The 17,105-nt window shown below is 38.9% G+C and overlaps 1 protein-coding gene across 1 annotated transcript in view; it reads right to left on the reverse strand.

The window, feature by feature from the left end:
- Window positions 1-5,954: 5,954 nt before the first annotated feature.
- The window catches only part of FUT13 (fucosyltransferase 13), a 50,790-nt gene continuing 39,639 nt past the window's right edge, over window positions 5,955-17,105 (reverse strand). Inside the window, exons 2-3 of the mRNA XM_089391886.1 lie at window positions 7,088-7,261; window positions 5,955-6,670 (exon numbers count right to left, since the gene is read on the reverse strand). Coding sequence (XP_089248012.1) covers window positions 6,116-6,670; window positions 7,088-7,261 — 729 coding nt within the window. The 3' untranslated portion in view covers window positions 5,955-6,115. The remainder of the gene's footprint in view (window positions 6,671-7,087; window positions 7,262-17,105) is intronic.

Here is a 17,105-nt window from a genome sequence, read left to right on the forward strand (position 1 = left end):
AATGAGCAGGGAAATGAGGATAGTGACCATAGTAGTACCGATGGACGCATCGCTGTATCTACCGTACTTCCTATGCTAGGATGACCTTCATTGATCTGGGATCAATGATACTGCTTTGGGACCAGTTGTAGGAGTTGTACCCACTATGACATGACTTCGGGTTGGTTGAGACTGGTCTGGGACCAGTGGTACATACTCTGAGACTGACTTTGGATCAGTGGAGGACTAGTCTGGGACCAGCAGTAGGAGTGGTACCTACTATGACGCTGACTTCGGGTTGGTTGAGACTGGTTTGGGACCAGTGGTACACACTCTAAGACTGATAGTACCGGTTTGGGACCAGTGGTAGGAGTTGTACTTACTATGACACTGACTTCGAGTCAGTTGAGCACTGGTCTGGGACCAGTGGTACACACTCTGAGACTAACTTCAGGTCAGTAGAGAATGGTATGACACATTCTCGATCAACTCTTCTTCTTCACAGTTCAGCAGAGCTAAGCAGAGCTGAGCTGAGCAAAGCAAAGCAGAGCCAGCAGAGCTAAGCAAAGCTAAGCAGAGCAGAGCAAAGCCAGCAGAGCTGAGAAGAGCAAAGCTGAGCCAACAGAGCAAAGCAGAGCCAGCAAGAGCTGAGGAGAGCAGTGTAGGGCACTGATGGCAGAGATAGTACAGTGGGACATATGGATCAGCGGATGGAGTTCTCCCTAGTTGAGAGGGAGTGTTAAAATTGGAAACTAGGGCCAAACTCCAGGTGGGTCAGTTTATTTATGGCAGCTGATATTTTTATTGGATCTCTCTCATCGAGAGGTGTAGGATTGATCTAAAGATCATCCGATTCCGATAAGTATTTATAAAGTTATGAATTTATCTATGTTATAAATCAAATTGTCAAGTCAGCCAGCAACTTGAGTAGGCTCAGAAGCCCAATAGACGTGTCTATTCATCATCCACGTTTTAGTATAAATTGGTGAGTATTTCAAGTCATTTAACACATGTATTCTTGAGGTGATCTCCTCTCCACGTTTGGCTTTTTGGAGAAGGATAGAACTAAAGTTACGCTGGCCCAAGAGTGATGCCCTAACCGCAGGAAGGCGCAGGCATATGAGGATGAGTAGCAGACAAAGACCTAATACGAGGCACGCAGACCCTAATCTACGCAGTCAATGGAGACTCCTTCAACGCAGCAATGGCAATATATATTCACAGCTATAGAGATATATACATGCTGTAATGGAGTCACCTTATCCGCATACGCTAATTACAAAGACCTATATATAGTTCATGAAGAGAAAATTCACGTTGTTCATCATGAGGATATTCCGCTGTAAATGGAAACATATACATAGGTATATGTAGACTAGAGAAATATACGCAGGTATATGTAGACACCTATTCCATTGTTCAATGAAACATACATACGCAGGTCAATGAGAAATAGATACGTTGTTCATATATACGCTGGTCAATGAGACAGTGATACGCTGTGTATACGCTGGTCAATGAGACATAGATACGCTCTTCATGGAAACATATATATGTTGGTCAATGAGACAGTAATACGTTGTTTATGAAGACACTTATACGCTGTTATATGCAGTCAATAGGAACAGCCCTTAACACAGTGATAAATGGAGGCATAATACACTATCCAAGCAGCCCTAAACTCTGTCAATGAAGGCACCTTATACGTAGCCCTGATTCGTTATACAAGGAGAACAGCAAACCCTATACGCAACAAATAATGGGACTGTGTGAAGGATTCTAGAACTATAGTCTAGCTGCTTTGCTAGGCTACAAGCCATAGCAAGCAGCTAAGGTTGATATGCATATGGCTATATAATGAAACAACAGAAGGACTATGTTGCAACATGATGAAGTAACAGAAGGACAACGGCATGATGGGCACATTAGCAAGGGCAGAATGATGATAAATGGGGCAGCATGATGTATGAAATCATGGGCAGCATGATATATGGGCAGCATAGTGATCATGAGCAGCATGATGATGCATGATGCAGCATGATGATGCATGATGGTGCTACTCGACAAGGTGTAGCAAATGGACGAGATGCAGCACTATGATAGTTGAAGAAGTCACCTTAGAGAATCAGATGAAGCAATATGTCTTGAACTGATCTCATGATATCAAAAGTCAAAGTGTTGACTTCTATTGTAAATGCACTATCTCTCTCTTTCTCTCTCTTTCTCTGCTGAACTTTGAAGAACATAAAAGAGGAATTGATCAAGGGTTTCCCCACATTATGGGGTTTGTCCGTCGCTGATGCCACATCTTGTGTCCTCTTGTCTTGGCTTGTCTTCTGCGATTTATATTTATGTTCTATCTGCAGTTTATTTTGCGTTGATGTGATTGCTAATGTGGAAAGAAATTGAAATAAATTGCTCTAGCATAGAACATACCTAAAATTAACACACTATGTTGCATCGTGTTGTACCCATCATCACTATGCTAGACCTCATTACCACATTGCACACATCATACTGTTGCACCTTCCGGTACTGCAACATCTTGTTGTACCTTATCGTCTTGCTACACATACCAGTGTTGCCTCATCCTGTACCTTACTGTGCCCATCATGTTGCATCTCATTGTAGCATTTAATATCACTGTACTATGCTAGCAAGTGTTGCACACAACATGCTACCCTTCACATTGTCATGATGTCCATCATTGTGTTGTAGCACTTCACATCATACTACTCATACTGCTGCACCATGATTGCTTGTTGTCCTTGTTGTCCTTGTTGTTGTTGTTGTTGTCCCATTGTGTCATCATAGCATTATGCCATTATACTACTAGCACTGTTGTCCCAATGTTAGTGATATTGCTATTCCATGTTTGCCATACTGTTGTCATACTATTTCGTGTATTCTGGACAGTCTTTATCATCAATAGTCTTCATACTTTGGCATGTTGCTCCAACCCTGTTTGTTACTGCACATTATTGTTGTCCCATCATTGTTGTTATCCCATCATACTGTTGTCCCATTGTTGTTGTTGTGACTGCACCCAACACATAGCAATACTAGCCCTCTAGCGGCCAGCGTTGAAGAGGCTCCTCCCATGCCACATTATCCTTTCAACACAGCCATGGAATAACTCCAACAGCATGTTATGGCCTGCAGCCTAGCTTGCTATAGCTTTCAGCCTCCTCAATGTGCCCAAACAGCCACAGAAATTCCAGCTTTTAGCTTCCCACTACATCTAGGTCTCATACTAGGGCTCCTTACCTTCTGCGTTTAGGGCTTCCTCTCTTAGATTTCTCTTCCACTAAAACCCAAAACAAGCGGAGAGAAATCAAGAGTTAAGTATGTGTAGAAATGACTATCAAGTCACCTCTTTTCATACTAAAACGTTGAGCACGTGTGGGTTATTTGGTTGCTGGCCGACCTTGATGAATTGTCTTATAACACAAATAAATTCATAACTCCATGAATACTTATCGGAATTGAATGATCTTTAGATTAATCCTACACCTCTCGATGAGAGGAGTCCAAGAAAAATATCAGTGACCATAAATAAGATGACCCACATGGAGTTTGGCCCTAGTTGCCAATTCTAACAGGTACCTTAACAGTTGCATGTCCTAATGATTAATTGAAGTAGAGAAGTGATCTCCTCATGGCACAACCAAGTGGATGGCATAATTGGATGTTACTCCACCTTGTTTCAAATCTCACAGTGGGTCATCTTTGGCCCATTGTGATAAGGCTCAAGGAGTAGGCTCCCCCACCCTCACCTAGTATATCCAGCATTGTTGGCTATACTCTTGGTGTTAGAGTGGCACTCACTAGATTTGATTTTGGTCCTCCCCCAAATTACTCCAAGGAGTAACTGATTCACTGTGGTCAAAAATAAATAAATAAATAAAATAAAAATTATAGAGAAAGGTAATATTATTTGAATTAATAACAATCCACCAATAGCACCGCTATATGATGTTGACTGCAGTGGGTTTTTGTATTCTTCAGCGGATATACTACTTGCAAGCAGTCTTAGCAGTGCATTCTGTGGCGATGAACAATGGTCTCCAGCAATGCCTCTTTGGGTGTTTTCCTCATCGTGATTTTGACACACAAGGAATTTCTAAGTCATTGAAACTCTGTTTTCTTCCCTCTTTCTTTCTTTATTGTTTATGCATAACAGAAAGGTTGATTCAGTGTCAAATAGAGGTGGATATGGTGCTTGTGTAGATGGTGGCAGAGGAGTGTTCATAAAATTGGAGTGAAAGTGACTGGCCTCCTGGCCTAAAGTTTTATTGCCAACCCACTAAATGGAATGAAACCCTACTCCAACATCACTTGATTGTTCCTTTTGCTTCAACATCCAGATCCTATAAAGACAAGAACAAAGCAATTGTCATAATGTTCAGAGCACTGAATGTACAAGATGTATGTTACACCACCCAGAACATTGGCATATTGACTTGTGCCAATAGACAACTATAATGAGAAGATGCGACCGAACCTAGTAATGATTACAAATAGTCCTACTCTTAACTGCGTAAATAGATAAACCTAGTACAGCTTCAATGGGCCATGAAGTATTTATTATTTTTATATAAACCCATTTCTCAATACGCATTGACTTGGACAGTTCCCTCAATTCAATTTTCGATACGGTTCATGATACATGCTATTTAGTGACAATATTACTAGTTCACATCTAACCAACCATTTAACAATATGTAGTAGCCAACTTCTTGTACCCAGTAAAACAATTCCTACTTGTGATTTATATGTCAGTATAAGTTGAGATCCATTGCTAGGTTTTCATAGAAGAAACAATAAACCCATAAAATGTGCACAGAACTTCTCATGTTTGTATATTTTAAAATCAGAGGGCCATGGTTCACATAAACACATTTCTCAACGTGCATTGAGTTGGACAGCTCACTAAATTCACTCTCCAGTATGGTTCATGATACATGACACTTTGGTGACAATATGGTTCTACTATTTCACGACTAACCAACAATTTAATGATATGCAAGCAAAGCAGCTAAGCCAACTTCTTCTAAATAAAATTGTAATTTAAACATCAATACACATCGAGACACATGGTAAATTTTCACGAAGGAAACAATAAACCCAAAAAGCATGCATGTGCCTTCTTAAGATTAAACTGCACGCTTTAAAGATCATACGACCATGGCTCTTTGCAAATGCATATTTCCCAATACAAAACAAAAAACCAATAAAGAGCAATATGAATGAGTAACCATTAACTGCTCATGACAAGCCAACTACAGTCCTCAAAATGCCCATTTCCCATCATCTCAGCCTCTGACCCAATTTTATACTATGTTTTCTTCAAAGATTTCACCTATGACGACAAACTGCAAACCAGATATAATCCTAGTGTTCATTTTAAAAACATTTTTTAAAGGTATTTCTAGGCTGATCCCACACTCATTCTATTTGATCTCACTAGTTCACCACCCTTTTCCCATCTTCACACAAATTATAGTTATAAACCACACAGGTCCCTAATCTCTATTTTGATAGTATCTTTGAACCCAAAGAGATCCTCCAAACCCATGTTGCCAAAGGGCAATGATATGCCTATCCAATAACGACACTGATTACATATGACAGTGCATTGCTTAAATTTATATATGATGGAGATTCCCATAAGCTTTTCAGAATAGAAGGTACATTTGTGGTGATTGAATTTTCATCTTACAAATTCTCATGCTGTGCCAATAAAATGCATTCCAAGTATCCAACCAGTTTTACGCATTCTCCAGAATGAAAGAATTTAGTACAAGAAGCTGTAATAAGATTAATAGTCAAAGAATTACGTTGTCACATGAAATAATGCATCTTGCACGGTTATAAAGGCTCACTTGCTGGTTCTTCCTGTGATTGCCTTGTTTGTTACCCACTAACCCCCTTGGTATGAAGTATAACCCACCGCAGACTACTTAGAAAATGCATTCATGAAAAGATGATTTTTATTTCAAGGCTCAAACCACATCCAAGCAGCCAAAATTTAATGCACTGTTCTCTGGAACACATTCCCAAATGAACACCAGTGCCATTTTAATAACACCACGTTAAAAAATGAAGCTACCATTCAGATTATGTTTCACTGAGTTCATGCATGTTTCCCTCCAAGTTTGCTTATCAACCCACAAAGGCGACAAGGTAAGGAATCAAGGCTGACTGCCCGAGTCCTGTGATAGTTCCCCATGACACCACAACGCCGCCAAGCATGATATTCACTGTAAGCTACAGGATCATTTGCAACTTGCTTTACATATGAAGCTAAATTTTCTAAGGAACTAAATTTGGACCCATCAATTATAGATTTTGGAGGCACAAAATCCAGAACATTTGGAGCACCAAAATAAATTGGTACTGCCCCAGCATCCAAAGCATAGAACAATTTCTCTGTAACATAGCTTTCAGTCATAGTGTTTTCAATAGCTAAGACAAATTTGTAATGTGACATTGCACAATGAAGATGATCAGACCAACTACCCACATGATTTGGTCGGCATTCTGGATACAGGCGTAATGCCATGTCTTTTCCATTAACATTGTTCAGGCACTTTCCAAATGAGTGGTGAGGAAGCATAGAAAGCAGCCTTCCAGCAAGTTCATTCCTGTCTTTCAGACATCTTGAGGAAGACCAATATACAAGTATATCCTGAACAAAATGAGGAAACATTCAGGAATAGGCATTTCAAAAATTATTAATTTTTATGGCTTAGCTGCTTCACATGAAGGGAAGCACTCCAGGGGTAAGTACAATGAAGTAGAATTTTAAGAAATACAAAGTTTTAATCCTTAGCATGCTCTGCACAAAAGGCAGTTTTTCCAAGGATAAAGACACCGAAGTAGACTAAAAAAAATTGAGACTTGCTACTATCAACCATACATTAAACAAATGAAGAAATCCAATGAATCCTAAATTATAGAAGTCCAGAAATTTTCAAATGCATTTAGTTCTATCCACAGGTGACAGGATTACCAACCACAAGGGAAGAAAGATATTCAAGGCACCGCATAACTTTGCTTTCATAAACAAAAGAAAATCATAGGAAGAGATGTAGAGTGTGCTTACATTGTTCTTATTAGGAGACACATAATAGTTACGATTATTATGAAATAGGGCTCCTGCATATGTTGCTTGCACATCATCTCCAGCATGGTAACTGACAAAAATATCTGCAAAAGAGCTAGATCTCCTTCCAGCCTCCAGATCCAAATACACTCTTAATGGTTCTCCTTTACGCCTCTGAAAACTCATCCATGCCATAATTTAGTCCGGATGCTTTTATGTCTTTGCATTCAAGAGTCACGTTTTTTGCATATTCAATTGACTAGTAAACTTTTTCATAGTTTAAACATTAAAACAGAAATAGTATTTTAAACTTTTTAATACGGAAATAGTTTAAACATTTTCTTAGTTCAGTGACCAGTGCAGGGAAAACAGTAAAAGGCAGAAATATAGCCAACAGATTTGCCTTAACATTCATTTAACTAGTCTGGATGCTTTTATGTCTTTGCGTTCAAGACTCACATTTTTGCATATTCAACTGACCTAGGAAGATTCAAGACTCACATTTTTGTATAATAACTCTGGGAATAAAGAAAAAATGCTTGCCTACTATTTCTCTCTAGCACATTCTTTCTCGTGTAATGTTTCATATTTTCTGAAGGGGATAAATTTACCTTTAGTCTCTGGAAGTGGTCAACGTTGTGGCAAGGGAAAAAAAATGCTCAAGCAATATGATTTTCTCTATTTCTTTGCATTTCCTAGCTTTCTTAAGATGAATTTGTGATTGTATTTAGGAGGAATATCATTTATATTTTGTCCTAGGAAAACCTTGCTAGACACTGGTTATTTACTTTAACTAGATGTAAACTCCTTTGGGAGCTAGTAGCTTTGATTTCAGGTTTGATCGTTTTCTCCCAACCCTACATCGAAGAGAACTTCAAAACATCAACAAAAACATCCTCAAGGAGAGAAAGGATTATGTGGACCAATAGTAGGTTGATTCTCTCTTCTTCAATCAGATCATTCCATTTCCTCAACTTATTTTTTTGAAGCAAGTTAGAGCTTTCGAGTCTTAATTCATCGATAACTTGGTTTCTCAAGTTAAGAGTTTTAAATAGCCCCCAAGGGGCAATGCAATTGGCGATTGCCGTGTTATAAAGTATTATGTAAACTATGTGACCCAAGGTTCAAAGCCCCCAGATTTAGCCCATGAGCCATGTGTTGGGGCGAATGTGGTTTCACCTAGAGGTTATAGTGGTAGAGGTCGATATCAGCCCCATGACACATGAGTACAAGACCAGACCAGCTGTTGATTCCTCTAGTCACAAAAAAAAAGAGTTAAGAGTTATAAATTATTGAAAATATTTAATTTAACTTGAGGTCTGAAGGGTCAATCTAGGGTTTTCAGCGGAGATACTGTGAAGAATGTCGATTTAATTTAATGTGCCTTGGGTTTCCTTTAAGGTTCAAAATTTTATTATTAGCACTTAAACGAACCCTAAGTCATTGCTAACTCAAGAATTCTTCTAAATCTGCTTATTCAATTTGAATGCCAGAAATGTATGATATTAGATATTCCTCCTACAAATTCACTTACTTAGGTTTTATGTCAAGGATTACATCTTTTACAATCTGCACATGTAATAGGGTGAATCGATGCCTAAATCTGATGAATGATTTGCATGTTGAGTGTCCATTTGTCTTTTTCAGCCCTCTCAATTTGACATCGAAGGTTTGGTGATCACTTTTTGTTTCAGTTGAGTATTTATGATATGATTGGCATAGTGAAATTGCAGTTTGGTCTTGCAGTTTCGTTTTTGGGCATATGTTTTGGGCACTTTTGTAATTTGTAAAAGCAATCGATGACATAAGAGAAGAACATCTTAATTTTAGAATGAATTGCATAACAATGCCTGAAGTATACTTAATTTCCTGTTTCTAATGGAATGGCATTCAAATCTTCAGAATTCTCTTCTAAAGAAGCATGGGTATAATAGTACTGTTGTAAAAAAACTGGAAGTCTGAAAAGCCGTGTTATGGATATGTGCCCTCATTTTCCTTGCAACGTTTGGATTTATAATATATATGTGGTTCAAAATGCTTTCTAAAGTAAATCAATGCCAAAGGAAACCAAACGACCTTAAATGATGATAATGACCAATAAATCCATCATCGTTTTCACTAGTTTATTTGATTAATCCACACAGTCAAGTATTCGGGATATTTCAGTTTCAAGAACAAATCTGTGTATGCTCCTTACTTTTGATCTTAGAGGCAACTTGATTGAACAATGGTACAGTTATCCAATTTGTGGACTAATGCTCATGAATTACCTAAGAGTATAGTGCAAACCGTGATTCATTATATCACAGTCTGCGCTGCACATATTATATCTATCCTTTGAAAGATATGTTCCTATGATGTATGATATAGGCTCAAATAATTTTTTATAAGAACGAGGTAAGATTGCCCACTATTTCACAACTTTGCGCTCATGGTTTTACTTCTTTGTTGACACTCTGTTCCGAGCATGTGTTGGAATTGTAACTAGGTTCGGTCTTCATAAATATCATTATGTACTTCATGTAAAATCAAGAAGAAGAAAAATTATTATTATTATTTTTATTGTAAAGCATGTTCTTCATGCTTTGTTTTGATCAAAAGAAAATGTAAAAGGGCATGTTCTTTGTGACCCTTGTGAAAAGAAGAAAAATTGAATTTCTGTAAGTGTCATTCGTCCCTCCAAGTTGCCAAGTCGGCCTGCTCAAAAGATGTCTCCTTTCAGATGAAGGAACAACTATATATTGGCACCTATCCTCCATTTGGCAGGCAAGTTTGGATATCATCTGTGGAAGACAATTTGGATCTGTGGCATGAAATCTGAGGATACATATACGAAGGATTTGAGGCTCCTAATGTCTGAAATATACTAAGGATCTAAGGCTACTTATCTCTGTGACAATACAAATTTCCTGAGGATAATTTTCTGTGATAATGTGAATTTCCTGAGGATGTAAGGGTCTTTGATGATGCGAGTTTTGCAGAAGTACATTCTCTTAAAATGATGCGAGTTTCAGAAGTATATTCTCTCATGAGAATGCGAGTTCCAGAGGTACATATTGATCTGAATTTCTGATGCACTTTCTACTGTGATGATGTGTATTTCAGAAGTACATGATGACGCAAGCTTCAGAGATATTTAAGGATGGACATATGGCTGATTGATGGACTATCGTATGAACTAAACATGGCAGAGTTTGGAGGACTGACTTGGCACTTGGATCACTGGCTAGTTTGGCTTGGATTTCTCTTGTTAACGAAGAATCTTTAAGGAAGGGATTGACGGGTTTTCCCCTTGTGGGTTTTGCCCTGGCATCTGGCCTAATCTCTGGTGTCTCTTGTCTCTTGTGCACTATGATCTCTATTTTCTTGTATTTGAATGGTAATTGCTTGATGAATAATAAAGAAAATCTAAGAACACTAAACATCTTCACAAGTAATTATCATGACTAGAAATTCAATCTTGCAACTGAATTTCAACAGTGTGCAGTGGTAGATATCTCTCCAAGTTAAGCTGGTACATGAATCAATTTTCATATAATTATGCACATAATCGCTATCATAATGATTAATTTCTACTATCAGTCTCTAATGAACAGACATGCCTCTGCATCCTTCGATCTATTGTTGCAAACAAATGATATGGAACAATGTTTTATTTTGGTATCTCTAAACAGTGAGCTTCAAACACATTACAATTGCTATATGACAACCTGTATTGCACAAGCGCATGGTCACTTAATACAGATTCATGTTTGACTCAAGCATCTTCACTACAACAGTTTCACATTCTAACCGTTGACATTGTCATATGAAAATAAATACCACTGTTAAAGGGCATTATCCTATCGTTCAATGTTTGCATGTTCATTTGCTGACACTAATTTTTTCCTGGCAAGATTCATACATCTTTGATAACGCAATCTGTTCATGGGCTATAATTTCAGTTGATACTTGTCTCACTGTATGCATCTATAATGGTTATCTCATGCATAATCTATTCCACTGAAATCACGTTTTCATTTCCAAGCATTACCTGAACAAGTTGTTACATTGAATATCTTAGGGTCATCTTCGATTATGTCTCTATTAAAGGCTTGACTTGGATTCCAGACAATTTGAATAACCTTTATTTCCCCAGATGTGAACTCTCTTGAATAACCTTAATTTCTACAGATGTGAACTCTCTTTATCGCCCCCCCCCCTGGATTGAGGGGAGGAATGTTGAAAGCCTCATCTGTAGGTGTTATGATAATTTGTCATATTCACTTTAGAGCGAAAATTAAGAGTCTCAAGGGAATAGGTATAGGCGTCCGGAGTCCAAGATAGCTCTTGGAAGATCAACCCAATGATCTCAACTCTCAAGATAATGCAATTATGTGTATACTAATGAGAAATGCATCATACACTTATCTTTATTCTTGCGTGTCCAACACAGGGAAGAAGAGTCTAGTGGCCGATTGCGCTCTGGGAAATCTTGGTATGGCAGTTTCTGGCATAGTTGAAAAAATCACTGAAGAATCAACAACATTTTGAAAAAATCATGATTCCAACTGTGAAACAACCACCTGAAATTGCCACTTTTAGCAAAAATGGGGAAATTATGATTTTATCTAATTGTCAAATGGTCAAGGTTGTGAAAAAAGGCCAATATAAGCTTGAAATTTGAATTTTTTGGGTCCTTGTTTTGACTTTCTTTTCTGTTGGAAGTCATAATGGGCAATATTGAATTCTCAAGAAAGGTCAATTAAAGGAGGACCATGATGGTTTTGGAAATGCCATTTGTGCAATTGATGTAGCCAACGATGCAATTGCGCAAAATCATGGCCTCCTTGAACTTTTCCACATTCCCATCAACTGCATGTTTAATCTTGTGGATCCATTGTGATCCAACCACCCTCTTTCCCTTTGGCCATGGCACTACCTCCCAAGCATTGTTCTTCACGATGGAGGAATATTCCTCCACCACGACAACCTGCCAAACTTGCTAATCAGCATCTTCCTGATAACTAGAAGACTTTACATCTATCAGCTCCGTCATGAGTGCCATGTAGCCAGTGTATCTCTGTGGTGGCCTGCTCTCCCTGGTAGGCCTCTTAAGAGGCCCCACATCCTTGGCATCTCTCAGTGTCTGCATGGCCCACCTTGGTTGCCCCCTGCCTGATGTGGAAGGCTCATCCTGTGGAATAGGATCTCCCTTTTCCTCCTCGTCCTCCTGAATAGCTTGAGTACCAGTCACTGTACCCAGTACCTATGGATCTGGATTCACTCCTTTCCTCCTTTTGTCCCTATGAGTCCTGACCTCCTGCATCTGCTGGATCACAATCTTGTGTGGACTTTCGGAAAGCCATGTCCTCCTTAAACTATACATCCTTGCACACCATTGTCTTCCTGAGTATTGGTATGTATACACAGTAGCCACTGGAAGTCTCGCTTTAGCCAATGAAGATCCCATTCACTACAGTCCGCTACAACTTCGTTCTCTTTTAGAAAGGAACATGACAGTAAACTAGATACCCAAATATACTGAAGTGTCCCACATCAGGCTTCTTGCCTATGTATGCTTCCTCAAGAGTCATCCTCCCCAAAACCTTAAGGAATCTTGTGCTGAATGTACGTTGCAGTATTGCATGCCTCAACCCACAAAAACATGGGCAACCTTGATCATGCAACATACCATGTGCAACTCCAACTATAGTACTATTCTTCCTCTTTGCTAGTTTGTTCTGCTGAAGATTATAAGGAACAATCAATTCCTATTTGATCCCCACACTCGCATACAACTCAATGAAGGCATTCAAGTGTACTCATCCCCAATGTCTAATTGAAACACCTGAATCTTACTCCCCGTTTGATTCTCCACGAGAGATTTGAACTCTTGGAATCTGCTAAAGACCTTGTCCTTGGTTTTGGGGAAATAAATCCAAGCCTTCCTGGAGTAGTCATCAATAAATGTGACATAATAACTACATCCACTAGGGGATACGGAAGACATAGGCCCACATATGTATGAATGTATAAGATCCAATATGCCCTTGGATCTGCTATCACTGGGTGGAAAACTATCTTGGCATATTTACCCATAGCACAACCTTTGCATGGGTCATGTCTGTCTGTGCTAAACTCTGGTAGTCCCATCATTGCATGCCTCTTTGCACTAAACTCTGGTAGCCTTGTCACTGTATGCTTGAGCACATTAAGCGCTCCATGATGAAGATGCACCATCCTCTTGTACCATAGCTCCTCCAAATCACAACTCCTACTCACCAATGCTCTTGCTAGCTCAAATTGCAACTTGTACAACTTACCCTTGCACTCACCAATCACCTTTGTGCACCTTCCCTTTGCGCCCTTGGGTCGGATGTAGACTTTCCCTTCATAGAAGGTCCCCACATACCCTATGTCCTCCAAGGTTGATACTGACAAGAGGTTCTTGGTTAGTCCAGGAACATAGAGCACCTCAGCCACTTTGAGGGGTTTGCCAGACTCCCTCTAAAATGTGACAGTGCCACAGTTTATTGCTTACTTAGCATCATTACCCAATTCAATGTGGAGATCAATGTCCTCTTCCCGCAACTTGCTAAAGAACTCACGCACCCCTGTCATATCACATGAGGCACCACTATCTATGTACCACACTCTTGTGGTCATCGAGCTTGATAGACATGTAATGAGGTTGAAGTCTTCCTCAAATCTACTCAAGAATTATTCAATCTTTGTCGAGGCCGCCATGTGTGACTTGGTCTTCTTCTTCTTCTTCTTGGGGCATTGACTTCCAAAATGCGTCATCTTGTGAGTTGTGACAGGAAAAGTCCACGTCATTCATTACCTTGGAGATTGCTCCGCTATTGTTGGATCTCTTCTTCTTAGGCTTGCTCTTGCCTTTGCCTGCAAGCGCTAATCTCTCCTCATCCTCATTCTTGTATGTATCACTTTGCTGAGGTCCCACTCTTGTTTCTTCTTGGATGAAGTCATCCCACAACCACTCCTAGTTAGGGAGACACCCTCTCACCACAATCCCCTTCACAAAAACATCTTACTGCTTTGTGAATCCATTTAGTGCTATTTGCACTAGTTCCGTATCTGGTACGGTCTCCCCCACGGCTACAAGCTCATCTCTAATTTGAGTAATGCAAGTGAGGTATGAAACCACTCCTTCTGTCTTGGCCATCTTGGTGCTCCACAATTTCTCTCAGAGAACCATCTTTCTATTTTGGTTGTCACTTTGATAGAGTTTTGTGAGACTCCCACATTTCTCTACAAACTTCTTCTCGAAAAGGTGAGGGTTTATGTGATCCTTCACCCCGTCCAAGATGATGGGCCTAGCCTTCACATCTTGCTTCTTATACATGACAAGCTATGTCAGATCAATCGGGGGATGTTGCACACGAGAGTAATGCGCTCTCTCTAGATTGTGCACTTTGATGCACCCTCTAGTCTATCCTCAAATCGTAACCCTATGGCCATGGCTGAATAATCCTTGTTTCACTCAGCCTCTCAGCTAACCCTAGATCACTGCGCCTGGAAACCACAAGCTAACCCCTGAACACTATGATAAATCTGTTCCCTGCAACTCAAGGACACTTTGATACTATGTAAAATTCCCTAAGCCTAACACAAGAATTAGTTCCCAAACAAATTTTATGCCCAGAAATCAATTGCAGCAACCAATAAATTTCAATTTGTAAACTAATCACTACTAGGCTCTTCACAAATAAATTACACTACAGAAAACACAAGAACTATCACACAATTGACACAATTTTACCTTGGAAACCCACAAAGGGGAAAACCAACACTAATTTTGTTCTTATTAGCTAAGGAAGATATGGATTTTTCTTACAAATACATAGGAGAAATTCCCATAGAAAATACATAGTCGTTATGGGCTCACCAAACCCATCAATAATCAAACCCTACGCGCGATGTGTGTCACACTGCGCGTGGGGCTTGCATCACCTTATGCAAACATGCTCGCGCGGCCTACATAACCCTGTGCCCATCGCCTGCATCACTACTCGTGCGACTTGTGTCACTCAGCTCGCATGGCCCTATTTCTCTTGGCTTGGTTGCTGATAATTCTCCTGGTAAATTCCTCCTCCTTCCATCAACAAGTCACTCTTTCTCTCTAACAAATCGCTCTGTCTCAATTCACTATTCAGTAGTGGGTGTTTACCTCATGGACATCACTTATATCAAACTCTCTTGAGCCTCCTAATCAAACCCTAGCGCTCCAAAGAGATGGAGGGCTGAGATCATCCCTCATCTCACCTCTTGAGATCAATGGCTCAGATTAGATCTTGGTCACTTAAATTATTTATCTCCATAACCTTAGACTTTGGCCCAATAAGTCAACAAAAGAATATAACACATCAAATGTACTTTTCCTAAGTTAAAACTTAGGAAGGAGTTTAATAATCACTTGCTCCACTTAAGTAAGCATCCACAAGGTTGATTAATGTTCTCCACAAGCTAAGGCACCAAGCTAGTGAAGAATACCTCTCGAGCTACCATAGCTCAACACACACACCCACACAAGATCAAATTTGATTTTTTGGGGTCCTCTTTTTCAATGTTCCACCAAGTTCTCGGGATGGGGAGACGCACAAGGGGGACATGTTGGAGCACCCCGAAATTTTAGGAAAATTCAGAGAGGCGGGGGATGTCGTGGTGTGTGTGTATATATATATATATATATATATATATATATATATATATATATATATATATATATAAACATGATTCAAATTCAATTCAATGATGAAATACATTGATTTATACATCATAAATACTTTAATGAAATAGAAATAGTAAAATGTTGTATATATTGATTTAAAGTTATCATTCATTATTCTAGAATTTGATTAGTACTGAGCAAAATAGTAGATATAGAAGTTTGAAGCCTAGAATAGTAAATTGGAGTTACTCAAACTCAAAAATAGTAAAAATTGACAGATTTAAAGGCTTGGTCTAAGGTCATTAGTGTCTAGAATCAAGACTCAAAACTTAAAACTAAAAATGAACAATGGGCAATGAAGCAATGTTATCAGAACCAGGGCAGTGATCAAACCAGTCAACCCCAAATCTGGGAACTAAAAAAGAAACTAGACCAAAAAACCAATTGACCAAAAAATACATAAATATTCAAATTTAGGAAAAAATATGTAACTCTTCATGCGCTTGCATATGAATCCAAATCAATGTTGTGAACATGGGCATCGGGATAAAATCGACAAGGGTTTGGAAAACCAAAAAATCGTAAAAATCGGGAAAATATCGGTAAAAATCGGCAAACATCGCCAAAATTAAGATACCATAAAAATACCTTTAAAAATCGGCAAACATCGGCTAGGCCAAAAGATTGTGATTTCAAGATAAAATTGGGATGTTATCGAGATGTTCGCAACACTGATCCAAACCATTATACACAAAATGCAAATTTTCTCATGTATATAGCAAGGGTGCATATAACCAAGATAGCACCAAGTGCAATCCATATTTGAACCAAAAATACATTAACACTCTAGATGGCCTCTATAGTCCAAAAAAAATTCATGCTACAACAGATGCCTACATATCATCAAAATCATTGTATATATTGGGATCCTCATCACCAATATTACCCTCTAAGCACTGAGCAGTAAAATAAGATAGAAAAAGCTTAACATGTCAAGTCAAGATTTTGTTTGAGTGATAGGTAGAATTTTACTAGGGTCATGATAGAGGAATTCAATAACCAATGCCACTGACATCAAGGTACATAGAGGGCTTGGTGCTCTTGATTAAATGCTAGTTCCATGCCGTCATACAAGATAGAATTCAATGGAAATGTCGCAATCCATTGAATCCTGAAATCCTAAAAATTGTTAAGTTTGTTGGGTTTTGAGTGGGATTTGAAAATTCTACTTTCTCCATATGAAATCCAATGAGGTCAGAACCACTCTCAAACATCTCAAGTCAATAAATAGTAATGTTAAAAATTTAAGTAAAATGATGAAAATGAAAGATAAAGGATAATATC

This window comes from Pinus tabuliformis, chromosome 1_1 (assembly GCF_031772625.1).
Source record: "Pinus tabuliformis cultivar Carrire ecotype Pingquan chromosome 1_1, CPIR1, whole genome shotgun sequence".
Classification (NCBI taxonomy): Eukaryota; Viridiplantae; Streptophyta; class Pinopsida; order Pinales; family Pinaceae; genus Pinus; species Pinus tabuliformis.